Source organism: Scyliorhinus canicula, chromosome 2, assembly GCF_902713615.1.
Source record: "Scyliorhinus canicula chromosome 2, sScyCan1.1, whole genome shotgun sequence".
NCBI lineage: Eukaryota > Metazoa > Chordata > Chondrichthyes > Carcharhiniformes > Scyliorhinidae > Scyliorhinus > Scyliorhinus canicula.
In genome coordinates, this window is record NC_052147.1 from 17140157 (window position 1) to 17155327 (window position 15171).

The following is a 15171-nucleotide window of genomic DNA, read 5'->3' on the forward strand; positions in this document are numbered from 1 at the left end:
GATTTTTCAAGGCGTCTCTGGCAATCTGCTCACTTCTTAAATTACACGACACTAAATGAATGATCTCATGAAAGTTACAGAGCAAACTGTGCAGTGCAACCGACATGGCCATTAATGTGTATCTGCTGTTCTCATATATATATTGAAGTTACGATTCTAAACATTTTTTTATTACCGATATGCATTCCCAGACATTTTTACAAATTGCAACTTGGCCGTGTATTTCCTTTCGGGGTTTACAAGGTGTTCAACATTTCATTTCCTTTGACTGCCATATTTGTATTCAACCTCTAATACTTTTCTAATACATGGGCTAACTCTAAAACCGCATGGCAGTGACTGCAGTGCATGGAGTCAAAAGGCGTTAGGCATAAACACAGGCAGAAGTGACATCTGCATGCAGGTGAAGGAGAAAAACCAGAGTAAAGGAAGATGGCACAAAACCTAAAACCTAGTAAAGCAAAAGAAACACAAGCAGGAAAAATAAGTTTATCAAGAACTATGAAAGACGGGGAAATAAACCCCAGATTTTTATTTTATAGTCACTAAAACGTGGGATTGTCTAATTTATGACAATTTATCTCAGTCATCACCAAAGGCTTAGTACACTACTAGAGATTTCTGAGTGAGCCTGTCATCTGAATTCTGAATCAGAAGAGATACCAGGGATAAAATGCATTCTGGACCACTGGTGGAATCTTCTGTTCCCACCGATGTCAACATGAATGGCTCACCGCATCCGCTTCAAGAGAATTCACTTAAGCGGAGCCAGAAAGTTGCGGCCTGCATTTCAGTGGTAGGATAAACTGGTGATATCAAATTGGCAGCCTGTTTTACATCACTGTGGCTGAGTTTTCATTTTTATTGAAATCAAAAACATATCATCACCCATTTTGTTCAAATGCCGAAGAGCAATGCCATCTTCACTGTTGGCACAATGGCCAATATAAAATAAGTTTTACTTACAGCCAATTTATGAATTGTATTACATGTTACATAAACCACCATACAAAGAATTGGGCATTTTGACCGCAGAAACTTAAATATATCTCAGTATCTTACCTTCACAGCCTGTTCCATCAGCAGTAGTGGTATAGCCCTGAGCACAAAGACAGTAATAAGAGCCTGCTTCATTGTTTATGCATTCTCCATTCGGACCACAGATGTCTCTGGCCAAGCATTCATTAATATCTACGGAGTAGAGAATACACTGCAGAAAGTATGATACCGACAGTGAGAGCTCAGTCACAGAAATACAAGTAAAAACTGACCCCAAATCAAATTAAATTGAACTGGGTTATTTCACTATCCAAATCTAGTATTAGTATTTTTCATCACCATTTGTCACTTTTTGGGTAGGCTATTTAATCTAGCCACTTGCTGTTGTCCAATTCTTCATCTTAGGATAAGGAAAAACAAATACCTGCACACCAATGCAAATAGTATTTCTGTTTCACAGTATAAATTTATATTGAAGATAGCTTTTCAGAAGTTTTCTGCCCAGACCGATCAACTCTTTCAACTGAAAAAGTGTAACAAGTAATAACCACAAGAAAATACAGGGTGAAAGATAGGTGATTCAAAAATATTGGATATATGATCAAAGATATATTTTGAGAACCAATCGATAGCTCCTTTGAGGTTTGTTAATTTTCATTGACCTGAGATGGAAATCTTGAAAATCGAACAAAACGTTTCAGATTCACTTGATAAGATTTTCCATACCAACTTAAAAACAAACTAAAAGCTTCGCTGAAACATCTTACGATAAATAACTAATCCAACTGCAGTAATGAACTCAAAATGATCCATTTTAATGCCTAATTTTGTCTTGTGCCAAAAGCAAAATTAAATCCCAAACATTTCCTGTTTAGCACTTAATTCTTGGGATTCACCTTCCTCTAAATACTGACATTTTTGAATTAATTTTTAATTGGTTCATCCCAGTTCACTGGATCTTCACTTTTTATCAGAAGCCTACTTACGTGGTTGATGATGCTGGTTTGCATCTTAATTTAATTTGAAACAAAATAGGACAGTTGGTCATTCTAGCTTATTTATATGAATTTAATAGTTTGTTGTTTAATTTTGAGTAAAATCTACTATAATCAATATTTCCCAATAATTACTGAATTATTGACCTGTTTTTTAATTTCTCAACACGAGAAAGATAAAATTCAACTTTGCCACTAATTGCGTACCCTGTCTATTTACTTAATAGAAGGAAAATTGAATGGGCATATTGGTGTATAATGAGAGGGCTATTTGTTATGTTATGATCCTAGGACCAAACCCCTATGTTGTTATTTTGGGCCAATAATGCTCTATTTTAAAGGAGACAAAGTCTGATGGTGCGATTTAACAGAAACGTTTCTAAGTGTCATTTAAAAATATAAATAGATTACCCAATTCATTTTTTCCAATTAAGTGGCAATTTAGCGTGGCCAATCCATCTATCCTGCACATTTTTGGGTTGTGGGGACGAAACCCACGCAGACAGGGGGAGAATGTGCAAACTCGACACGGACAGTGACCAAGTGCCAGGATCGAACCTGGGACCGCGGCTCAGTGAGGCCTGAGTGCTAACCACTGCGCTATTGTGCTGCCCCTCTAACTGTCATTTTGGGTGCAATTGGTGGGGTGTTTCACGAGATCGCACTTAACGGCACTTAGTGCTGGAACTCAGCCCCCACAAGCTTCTCGCCATTACCGGCTGTCTCGCCGACTGATTCGCCGGACTTGTGCATCTGCGTCTCGCCGCTAACATGGCGGAGCTGCTTTTAAATGCTCCCTCGCCAGTCACTCACAGTCAACACACAAGCATGGCAGCACACCGAACTGCTCCTTGCTTTGGGGATGCCGACATGCCAGGCTTCTCGACTCTGTGGATGCGAGACGGGACATCCTTCTTCCATAAGGGGATCGGAGGACTAGCAGCAGAGTCACCAATACCACCTGGGATGCAGTGGCAGCGGCTGTCAGTGCAGGCAGCATATCAAGGAGTACCGCCGTCCAAAATAGAAAGAAGACCCAACAACTTCCACTGAGCTGCCAGGGTAAATTACCACCTATATCCTGGCATCGGTTGCGTCTGCCACCGCTCAAACTGCAAATCCCTAATACCACTGGCTGGCATTTCACACCCTTCCCACATCCGATCACCGTGTTTGCTCCTCAGAACCCCCTGACATCCAAAACTCTTCGTGTCCGGGTGGAGTGCCCAGCCATGCCTCTGCTATAGAGCTCCCAACCCATCAAGTGTGCGGCTCACAATGCCCTCTCTTTGTCCTCGCAGGAGAAGATAGTCCATAACAATAGGAAAATGCCAAGACGGGCGGTTGGGGGGGGGGGGGGGGGGGGGGGGGGGGGGAGTACCAGAGTCCGCGGCCTCTTTGAGGAACAGGCTCTGGAAATTACAGGATTGTCCGAGGAGCGGGCAGTCACAGACAGAAAGGTTGGGCTGTCGCAGAGGGACGATCCACTGCCACTTCACCCAGAAGAAGTGTCTTTAGTGAGTTGTTCATGATTCTACCCTCTCGCTGACCAAATGTCTATTATCTCGCAGGATTTCCATCTGATGGGGCCAAGCCATCCGGAGTCATTCCCCACCCCCCACCCCCGGGTCACTCAAGACACCACCTCGGAGGATAGTGTCACAGCTATCTCCCCACCTTCCACAGCGCGCAGACACACACCTCAATGGCCGACATTAGTGGACAGGTTTCTGGGGTACAATCTGATGAGCAGCACATAATTACTGATGAACATCAGGTCAAGGTGTAACATCCAAGGGAGTCAGCAGTTGGAGATCTGCTGGATCCCAGGACAGCTGAGTCACAGTCAGAATCCAAACCTCAGGACCAGGTTATCCCAGAGCTGATGCAGATGATAGGACACAGCTGTGAGATTCAGGAGGGTATGTCAGCGACATTTCAGCAAATGCACAGACGACTGGAGGAGTCCCAAAGGGTGCAGGTGAAGCAGGTGATGCCAACCCACGAAGGTCAATAGTGCTTGGGCGTTGACCACAGTGAAAGCCTGAAGCATGGCATCAGCATCTTGAGTGGTGGTGCCCAAGGCATGGCTCAGTCTGTGACAACCATGGTTGAGGGCCTCGACATCATGTCACAGTCATTGAGGGACATGTCCCAGATGCAGGTGGACATTGCCAAGGCACTTGAAAGCATGGCCCAGTCACTGATAAGCATCGCTGAGGGTGTCGATGCCATGGTGTAGACAAGGTAAGGCATCAGGACTGGCAAAGTCAATGACACAGAGGCCTCTGGAGCTCACTGCAGCTGCCCTCCATTCCATCGAGACCCCCCCAGGGCTGAATGAGCACCATCAGGGAGGAGGAAGTGCTGGAGGCCAACCCGGGGCCTACCACCAAGGAGACAACAGCAGTCTCCAGTTTTTCCAAATCCACCCGTCCTGACACCGGCACTGAGGAGCATAAGAGCTAACCTCATTGCGAGTATCATCATTCGCCTGCCTTGTATATAGACCCACTGACTGTGCCTACACAAAAAACTCCTTGCAGGTTCCTCAACAGAAACGAAGGATAAGTCTGAGAATGTGTTATCACGTCCAAAACTTTGACATAAAAATGATCTGTCCATCGATGTGTTACTTGTTCCACGTATCAGTGCCATTTTCCGTCCAGGAGCCGCAGTTGTATCGGCCCTCCCACATGGCCCAATCCTACTGGAACCAAACCCCGGCATCCACATATTTCACTGGCGCTCAAGGTCATAGAGCACAGAAAAGGCTCTTCGGGCCATTAGATCTGCACCAGTCAAACCGGCGCAAGGGGTAGTTGAACATCCTTGACTTCCAGCGTGTTTAAGCTGTGGTGACGGGCCAGTTACATACTGCACTCACCACAACAGCAACAAATGCATCAGCAATCTACGAAAGCATTTCTTCAACGGTGTCATCAGGTGGCACATGTGGATCAGCCAGATGAGCTTTTGTTTTTACAGTTTACGTCCACCGGCCAAAATGCTTAATTAAAATATTTCAAGATGACCCCTAACTGAACTATCCATTTTTTATCATGATCCTAATTCTCTCCCATGCTTTAATAAAGGGTCATCCAGACTCAAAACGTTAGCTCCCTTCTCTCTCCACAGATTCTATCAGAGTTGCTGATATTGTCCAGTATTTTCTGTTTTTGTTTCAGATTCCAGTAATTTGCTTTTACCCTGATCCTCTTCCTTGGGTGACAGTCCCCAATTTATGAGTAATGAGTATTTTAATGTAATCTTTCTTTGACACAGTTTATTCAACATTAGAGTTACTTACTTTAGTCAGAAATGTAATTAAACCTATCTTAATTTATTATACAACACTAAAACACCATCATTATTGGGTTCTTGATTATATCTCTCTTGGTTATGAGGTCATTATACCATTGCTTCACATTTTCTGTGGCATATTTTATAGAATTCACTCTAAAGCACAATGTCAATACTATAGAAACACTTGGCTCCTAAGATAGGATTGACTAGAATTTACCGGAGTAAATGGGTACCAGAGCAATCGGTCAGAAGGTGATAAAATTGAGGGAGAACTAGGAAATAGGGCCACTATGGCTCTGAGGAAGAGCAGACAGGGAGATGTTGCTGAAAACAGTGGGACTGGTGGCCTGGTGCATATGTTTTAATGCAAGAAGTATAATAGGGAAGGCAGATGAATTTAGAGCTTGGATTAGTACTTGGAACTATGACGTTATTGCCATTACAGAGACTTGGTTGAGGGAAGGACAGGATTGGCAGCTAAACATTCCAGGATTTAGATGTTTCAGGTGGGATAGAGGGGGATGTAAAAGGGGTGGAGGTGTTGCGCTACTGGTTAATGAGAATATCACAGCTGTACTGCGGGAGGACACCTCAGAGGGCAGTGAGGCTATATGGTAGAGATCAGGAATAGGAAGGGTGCAGTCACAATGTTGGGGGTTTACTACAGGCCTCCCAAAAGCCAGCGGGAAATAGAGGAGCAGATAGGGAGGCAGATTTTGGAATGGAGTAAAAGCAACAGGGTTGTTATGATGGGAGACTTTAACTTCCCCAATATTGACTGAGACTCACTTAGTGCTAGGGGTTTGGACATATCAGAGTTTGTAAGGAGCATCCAGGAGTGTTTCTTAAAACAATATGCAGATAGTCCAACTAGGGAAGGGGCTGTACTGGACCTGGTATTGGGGAATGAGCCCGGCCAGGTGGTAGATGTTTCAATAGGGGAGCAATTCGGGAACAGTGACCACAATTCAGTAAGTTTTAAAATGCTGGTGGACAAGGATAAGAGTGGTCCTAGGGTGAATGTGCTAAATTGGGGGAAGGCTAATTATAACAATATTAGACGGGAACTGAAGAACATAGTTTGGGGGTGGATGTTTGGGGGTAAATCAACATCTGACATGTGGGAGGTTTTCAAATGTCTGTTGAAAGGAATTCAGGACTGGCAAGTTCCTGTGAGGAAGAAGGATAAATATGGTAAATTTCGGGGATCTTGGATAACAAGAGATATTGTAGGCCTCATGAAAAAGAAAAAAAGAGGCATTTGTCAGGGCTAGAAGGCTGGAAACAGACGAAACCTGTGTGGAATATAAGCAAGGAGTCAGGAGGGCTAAAAGAGGGTCACAAAAAATCATTGGCAAATAGGGTTATGGAAAATCCCAAGGCTTTATACACATACATAAAAAGCAAGAGGGTAGCCAGGGAAAGGGTTGGGCCACTGAAGGACAGGTGATGGAATCTATGTGTGGCGCCAGAGGAAATGGGCGAGGTACAAAATGAATACTTTGCATCAGTATTCACCAAAGAGAAGGAATTGGTGGATGTTGAGTCTGGAGGAGGGTGTGCAGATAGCCTGGGCCACATTGAGATCCAAAAAGATGGGTTGTTGGGCGTCTTGAAAAATATTGAGGTGGATAAGTCCCCAGGGCCTGATGGGATCTACCCCAGAATACTGAAGGAGGCGAGAGAGGAAATTGCTGAGGCCTTGACAGAAATCTTTGGATCCTCACTGTCTTCAGGTGATGTCCCGGAGGACTGGCGAATAGCCAATGTTGTTCCTTTGTTTAAGAAGGGTAGCATACAGTGCAGAAGGAGGCCATTTGGCCCATCGATTCTGCACCGACCCACTTAAACCCTCACTTCCACCCTATCCCCATAACCCAATAATCCCTCCAAACCTTTTTTGGGACACTAAGGGCAATTTAGCATAGCTAAACCACCTACCCTGTACGTCTTTGGACTGTGGGAGGAAACCGGAGCACCCGGAGGAAACGCAGGCAGACACGGGGAGAACGTGCAAACTCCACACAGACAGTGACCCAGCGGAGAATCGAACCAGGGACCCTGGCGCTGTGAATCCACAATGCTATCCACTGTGCTACCGTGCTGCCTAAATAAAAATGAATTGGATGAAAATGTAACTGGTCTGATTAGTAAGTTTGCGGGCGACACAAAGGTTGGTGGAATTGCGACAGCGAGGAGCACTGTCTGAGGATACAGCAGGAATTAGATTGTTTGGACACTTGGGCAGCGGGATGGCAGATGGAGTTTAATCCGGACAAATGTGAGGTAATGTATTTTGGAAGGTCTAATACAGGTAGGGAATACACAGTGAATGGTAGAACCCTCAAGAGGATTGACAGTCAGAGAGATCTTGGTGTACAGGTCCCCACATCACTGAAAGGGACAACACAGGAACACAGGTGGAGAAGGTAGTCAAGAAGGCATATGGCATGCTTGCCTTCAGTGGCCGGGGCATTGAGTATAAAAATTGGCAAGTCATGTTGCAGCTGTATAGAACCTTAGTTCGGCCACACTTGAAGTATAGTGCTCAATCCTGGTCACCACACTGCCAGAAGGATGTGGAAACTTTAGAGAGGGTGCAGAAGTGATTTACCAGGATGTTGCCTGGTATGGACGGCATTAGCTATGAGGAGAGATTGAATAAACTTGGTTTGTTCTCACTGTAACGATGGAGGTTGAGGGGTGACCTGATAGAGGTTTACAAAATTATGAGGGGCATACACAGAGTGGATAGTCAGAGACTTTTCCCCATGGTAGAGGGGTCAATTACTAGGGGGCATAGGTTTAAGGTGCGAGGGGCAAGGTTTAGAGGAGATGTACGAGGTAAATTATTTACACAGAGGGTAGTGGGTGCCTGGAACTCGCTGCTGGGGGAGGTGGTGGAAGCAGGGACGATAGTGACGTTTAAGGGGCATCTTGACAAATACATGAATAGGATGGGAATAGAGAGATACGGTGCCCAGAAGTGTAGAAGATTTTAGTTTAGGCGGGCAGCATGGTCAGTGCAGGTTTAGAGGGCCAAAGGGCCTGTTCCTGTGCTGTAATTTTCTTTGTTCTTTGTCCTTATAACTTTGGAATTTCAAATGAAAAATAAATCCTTGTCATTTTACTGACCCTCCTTTATCTTAATTTGCTTAGGTTTCTAAATGCAGTGAGTAATCTTGTCACCTGCAACCAAAGGTAATGCAGTTCCTTAAATTGACTCCAGGGCTTCAAATACTTAAAATCAAAATGACCTGTTTAAAGTATATGCATTATACAAGAACTACATTGCACAGTATACTGTAATTGAGGATAAACACAAATCTTATTCTTTTGTTATATCTGATACCACACACATAAATCATGACCGCATCAGGTCACATATTCTCAATTAAATCAATTGCCTTTCCAATGAAACTTAAAACTTCAGCAGCCGCCTGGATTTTCACTGAATCAGGCTGACTTGGTAGCTATTTAAAAAAGGCCACTGAGTCTTGATTCTGGGATTCCTGACTCCATTCCCAAGCTGCCTGATCTTTGGAAGTGCCATGGAAGTGTGCATGGTGTTTCCTGCCAGAAGCCGGTATCAGATACTCCTGCCCTAGGTGAATCCTTTGCGAAGATAGGTATCTCCTACTCCTTCACAATTTTCATGGAGTCGGGCCAGGATTTTAAAGAGTCATGGCACATGATCCCTCATTAAATATGATTAGCTGAGAGGCCATATATCTATTATAATGATGGAACACCTGCTTCCCGAGGAAACATTTTTTGATTTACAGATCGGGCTCTCTGATCTATTTGGTCCATTTCGCAATATTTTGTGACATAACTTACGTAGTTAAGCAGTTTCAAGTGTTTTGTTCTTGAAATTTCAAAGGACCTGGATATTAAACACTTTTATTAGCTCATCCAGACTTCTTTTTTTAAGTACAGGAGAAAGTGATCAATGATTACAGTTTTAAAAACCTTTCGTTTTACATATCCCAATTTACACCGAGGTGTTCATTGGCTTTAGAAAGGTGTACAGATGGTCAGTGGGTATGGATGTGCAGAGCTTGACATAGTGGGCATGAGGGGACATGTGAGGTGATTGGAATGGCAGAGCTTGGCAAAGGGGACATAAGGACATATAAGAGGTAGGTGGGGGGCATAACTTGCCATAAAGGGCATAAGGGGTGGGTTTGAGGCATGAGAAGGCACGGATGGGGCAAGGGGAGTGTTTGGAAGGTGTGAGGGGTGAGGCCTGGAGGACTTCTGTATTTTATACCACTGGGACAAAGCTCTGTGACACTGAGGTGGTCTTTTAAATAGTGTTATTCTGCACCTGGCAGTTCCTGTGGCTGCCGCTATACTTTTGACCCAACTCCAGCTCATACCTGGCCCCTAGCAATGCAGATCTCGCCTTTGTGGTCATTTTGCTTGGGGCAGCAGACTAAGCTCAGAATTTTCTCAACCCCCTACCCACTTAGAGGATGAAAGTCCAGGGCAGCCAATCATGATTCAGTGTTCTATTAAATTTGAATTCTATTAAATGTTAATATTATGTTAAAGTGGTTTGGATACTGGGGCCATAAATTTACATGTCTACTGTGATGTCTTACCTTGACAGCCTGTACCGTCAGGAGTGTTTTCAAAACCTCTGGCACAAATGCAGAAATAGGATCCTTCAATGTTCGTACATTCTCCATTTGGGCCACAGATGCCCTTGCTCAAGCATTCATTCATATCTATAACAGCATATTTATTGCAAAATTAGAAAAACATGGAAAACTGCAGAAAAATTCTCCTCATCTACTCATTGGAATGTGAAACAAGTTACAGTCAACTCCCAACTTTTGCAACCCCTCTACGTTTACCTGCATGAATCTAATCGCGTATGCAATCATGTTCGTGGCCCCAAAATTTCACCAATCCATGATTTAGCATATATCTGTGCAGGAGACGTTACAATAAATTACATATCTTAACTACATACAGAATTGTAAGTGTATCAATGACTCTCACTTCATTAGACATGTTAGAAAATTAGCAGAAGGAAGGTTAAACTCTCAGGTTTCCCTCATGTTTCCCATGTAGAAAGCGCTCCCGTGCATGTGCTGCCTCTGGACTTGCACAAGTTTGCGATTTTACCCTACGTGAAACCCCTGCGAACAACAGAAGTTGACTGTAATTGAAAAAAAGACATGCTTTTCATTTTGTATTCATCATGACAGATGCAAGAATGCCCAATTTCAAAGGCAGCAGAAATTATACCTCCTGAAAAAGAGTGCTCAGTGGTTGGCAGGTCACCTCTGATTGGTTGAGGCATTGCCATGGAGAATGTGCCAGAGAACTATCATTCCCCCAGCTTTTGGTTAGTTTAAAGGAGGCACAATGCCTGGACATGTTCTTTTTGCATACAGAGGACACGTCCCCGATCTGAATATTTATAGCTTCTAGAAAATGTAAGTGAACCTCTTGCAAATCTGATTGATAATCTTAAATTAGTTGTTAGTGTGATTCTCAGGATTGTTCAGCAAGTGCGGTACAATCACAGAGTCACATTTAATGTTAGAAATTCTGGATGCGATTTAACGGCTGCAGCGTGCTTAAGTGAGAGCACGATGCGCCTGTTAGATCGCGGGAGATGGCAAAATCGGAATTGTGCCGTGTGCCAATCGGTTTGCGATCTAACCGGCCCAACCCAGTTGGTGAGATCCAGATCCTGCTGCAGAGTGGCCTCCAAGGAAGTGTGTAGCTATCTTCGGTCCCGGACAGTGAACCAGGGGGCATTGGGATTTCTGCCCCAGAGCTCTTGAGCTGCAGCGTGGGAGTGGGGGATGTCTCAGCAACTACAGGTCCGCCCTGCCACCCCCTGGATCGTATGTACCCATAACGGGGGCAAGTACAACTCCTGCCTGTCTGTCCCATCGACTACCCATAACTCCCACTGACCCTGGCAGCCTCTGGCCACGAGGCTGAAGGGTTGCAACAGGGAATCGGCATTCATAGTAAAGTGGGCTCAGAGGAAGATTCCAGGTGGGGGACATGGACAGAGATCAGAAACATCTCCTGTTAAGTAAAGCTGTGAAAAAGGAGCAGAGCAATGGGCTCTGAATTAAAGAGAGAGACCTGTGAGGAGCAGACTTGAAGCAAAGTGGACTCAAAAGAAGCCCCGATGATCAGAGAGGGCTGCCGAAGGTTGGTAACTGTGCTGTGGGCTGCATGGACAAAAGTACCCTTTTGGAGCAGTGACATTTTGCAATGGTCTGAATATATGCTTGGAAGGTGAAGCTTAAGCTTACATGAAGATCCAGAGAAAAGGAATCTCAGAAGTTGAGGCTGAAACTCTGGAGGTGAATCCTGGTTCAAGCCGTCTGAGTTCAAGCAACATTTTGGCACAATTCCAAGTAGAGTTTTTCAAATGTGGAGATCAGAAACCCTTGTGAGGGAGACAGAGTTTCATTGAGATCAGTTGTCTCACAGTGTGACAAGCGTCTGGGTGGGTTGTTGAGAAATTCATAGTAGTATCTGTTATTTACTTTGGAGTGTTGTGTGTCTGACCACAGTTTGCCAGTTGGTTCACATATACTGCATACTTAACCTGGATATTAGAGTATATGATAGATATGGTAAATTGTTTTCTCGTTCAGAATTTGTATGTATCTGCAAGAGATACAACTGGAATGAAAGAATATTTGAATAATTTTCTTGTGTTTGTATTGAGATCTTTCCAATATTTTTGCTTGGTATAATAGTTAATTTTTCTTGGTTTAATAAATGTTTCATTTGTTTTGTTAGATGTTCATCAGCAGACTCCTGTGAATTTGTTCAATAGCTTACCTCCATCGTTTCTAAAAAAATAAAATAAAAGTTAGGATCTACCAAGCCAGGTTTCATTTTGGAATCTGACTTGTCCAATTGTAACATCAGTTGGGATTGTAACATATGACTCTTGTTCAGACCTACTTGGGGCAGAATTTAACTGAGCCCTGCTGGTGGGTTTGCGCTTGTGAAGGCCAACTGGATAATTTTACAGACTCCTCTACCTCCAAACCCAAAGGCAAAAGTCCCTTATATTCTGTCCATGAGTGTGTGAATCCTTATCATTGAATCACATCCACAGTGCAGATGAGGCCTTTCAGCCTACTAAGTCTGCATCAACACATGAAAAACTCCTGACCTACCTACCTAATCCCATTTGCCAGCACTTGGCCCATAACCTTGAATGTTATGACGTGTCAAGTGCTCATCCAGGTATTTTTTAAAGGGTGCGCGGTAACCTGCGTCTACCACTCTCCCATGGATGCATTCTAGACCGTCACCACCCTCTGGGTAAAAAGGTTTTTCCTCAAGTACCTCATATGGCATCAATACTGAATGCAGTGCCCCAGCCCCATCACCACCCACCCAAATATAAATCACTTTCAAGTCAAAAATCCCTTCATTTCACTCACACCCAGATGTGCAGGGAAACTCAGTCACTGAGGCAGGAAGCAGCATGAGGGGCTCTGACTAAGAGAGGGAGGGATCAAGGGATGAGAACTGGGAGCACCTTCAATAGAGACCCCACTTCCATGAGCCTATTCTTCCCACTCGTGGCCCATCTGCATTTTCCTGCTATCCAAGAGCTAGAGAGCGCTTTGTTACGCTTCACAAAATGGTGAAGAGAGGGCTTTCCTCCATCCCATTGAAATTGCGAGACTGAGGACTGGATTTTCATCTTCAAGATGGGAATTAGGAATTGTGAATTTTCCCGACCTGGTGATTCTGCTTCCATCCTGGCAGCGCCTGCCCACCGTATTTTCATCGTGAGGTGGTAATGGGCTGGAGGCCCATTCTGAAGCAGATCTGAGTCAATAATGGAGGCAGGTGAATGTCAACAAGGGAAGGTTAGAAGGCCCAGCTCCATCTGCTGGGATATTGGTCCTCAACATGGTTGTTAGGTTCCCTAGCCTTCGTCGCTCACCCACACCCCATGCTCTCCATACCACCCGTGTTCACTTCATACCACCCCGACCCCCTCCATACCATCCATGCTGCTTCCAAACCCCTGATACATGCTCCATACACATTCTTCGAGTGTCTTCTAGGTACAGAATCAATGAGCCCGATAATAATACTGGTGTATCTTTATATTAATATTGCATCCATAGAATTTACAATGTAGAAGGAGGCCATTCAGCCCATAGAGTCTACACCAGCTCTTGAAAGAGCACCCTGACTAAACCTACGCCTCCACCCTATCCCCTAACCTAGTATCCCCGCCTAACCTTGCGACACTAAGGGGCAATTTAGCATGGCTAATCCACTTAACCTGCACATCTTTGCATTGTGGAGGAAACTGGAGCACCCGGAGGAAATCCACGTTGACATGGGGAGAAAGTGCAAACTCCACACAGAGAGTCACCCGAGGCTGGAATTGAACCCGGGTCCGTGGAGCTGTGAGGAAGCAGTGCTAACCACTGTGTCACATGCCAGGTGGCCACTCTTTTCTTCAAGGTGGCCACTGCGCAAAGGCCTGGGAAATCATAGTAACGATGAGCTTCTTCAATGTCTCTCCAAGAGGGTGCAGTAGCTCTGGAAATGCTGAATCTCCCATATTTTTCTTTGCTACCATAGAATTGTTCTCTTCAAGGATAATTCCACCAAGGCTCAGTGTCCCTGTGTAACTGAGCAGAGAAAACTCATATTTCAGTTTGCGCTGACAGCAAATCGACACGAGCAGCTGTTGTATGGCATGAACAGTGTGATATGTAATTCTGTCACCAGATATCTGGGGATCCCCATACTTTCATCACCAAAGGCCAAGCACTCCACCAGCTTGACGATCTTGTGGTCTTGTCCTCTTCAGTGGTGAGGGTGACTATTGCTGGAGGGTTTCTCCAGTTCTCTGTCTCTCTCCCTGCAGTTTTGTACTTCCTTCACGTGCAAGTAGAGAAAGCAGAGAGTTATGAATGTAAAAGTAGGGCGGCATGGTGGCGCTGTGTTAGCACTGCTGCCTCATGGTGCTGAGGACCAGGTTTGATCCCGGCCCCAGGTCACTGTCTGCGTGGGTCTCATCCTCACAATTCAAACAATGTGTAGGGTAGGTGGATTGGCCATGCCAAGTTGCCCCTTGATTGGAAAAATTAAGAAAAATGAATGTGAAAATGGATTGTGTGGAGAGGGTGGAATGGCAACATTTGTGGAGAGTGACTGAGTAAAATGAGAGTGAGTGTCAGTGCTGGCTGTTCAGATAGGGATCTGAAAAGGTGGCTGGAGAAAGGAATGAGTGGAGCTGCGATGCTGAGCAATGCTATGTTAGGGAATGTTGGGGAATTCAGAGTTTGGGGTTACACTAAATGCTAATCTTTCCCATACAATAAAGTGATTGAACTTCTTGTGGCACTGATTCCAGCCACAAGTCATCTTGTTCTTGCTATTTTCTTACTCGTTCATGGGATGTGAACATCACTGGGTAGGCCAGCATTTACATGACCATCACTAATTGCCCTTGTTCAGAGGGTATTTAAGAGTCAACCACTCTTTTCAGAGGATCTGGAGACACATGTAAGCCAGATCAAGTAAGGACAGCATTAGTGAACTAGATGTTTTTTTTACAGCAATCGACAATGGTTTCATGGTCATCCTCAGACTTTTAAAAATTCTAGATTTGTAGTGAATTCAAATTTCACTATCTGCCGTGGTGGGATTCAAACCAGGGTCCCAGAGCAACAAACAGGGCCTCTGGATTAATAATCCAGTGACAGTACCACTACGCCACCGCCTCTCCATAAATTTCATTTAATACTCATTTCTTCAGCTACTAACAGTTTTATCTGATTGCTTAAGGCTGGTCATTTCCTACTGTCTTTGGGTACTCATAGCCCACAAAATTGTTTCC

The 15171-nt window shown here is 44.4% G+C and overlaps 1 protein-coding gene across 1 annotated transcript in view; it reads right to left on the reverse strand.

Annotated features, from left to right (window-relative positions):
- Positions 1-15171, reverse strand: part of LOC119951242 (latent-transforming growth factor beta-binding protein 2-like) — a 677784-nt gene that overhangs the window by 126153 nt on the left and 536460 nt on the right. The window contains exons 23-24 of the mRNA XM_038774298.1: positions 9908-10033; positions 1063-1191 (exon numbers count right to left, since the gene is read on the reverse strand). Of these exons, the coding sequence (XP_038630226.1) occupies positions 1063-1191; positions 9908-10033 (255 nt within the window). The remainder of the gene's footprint in view (positions 1-1062; positions 1192-9907; positions 10034-15171) is intronic.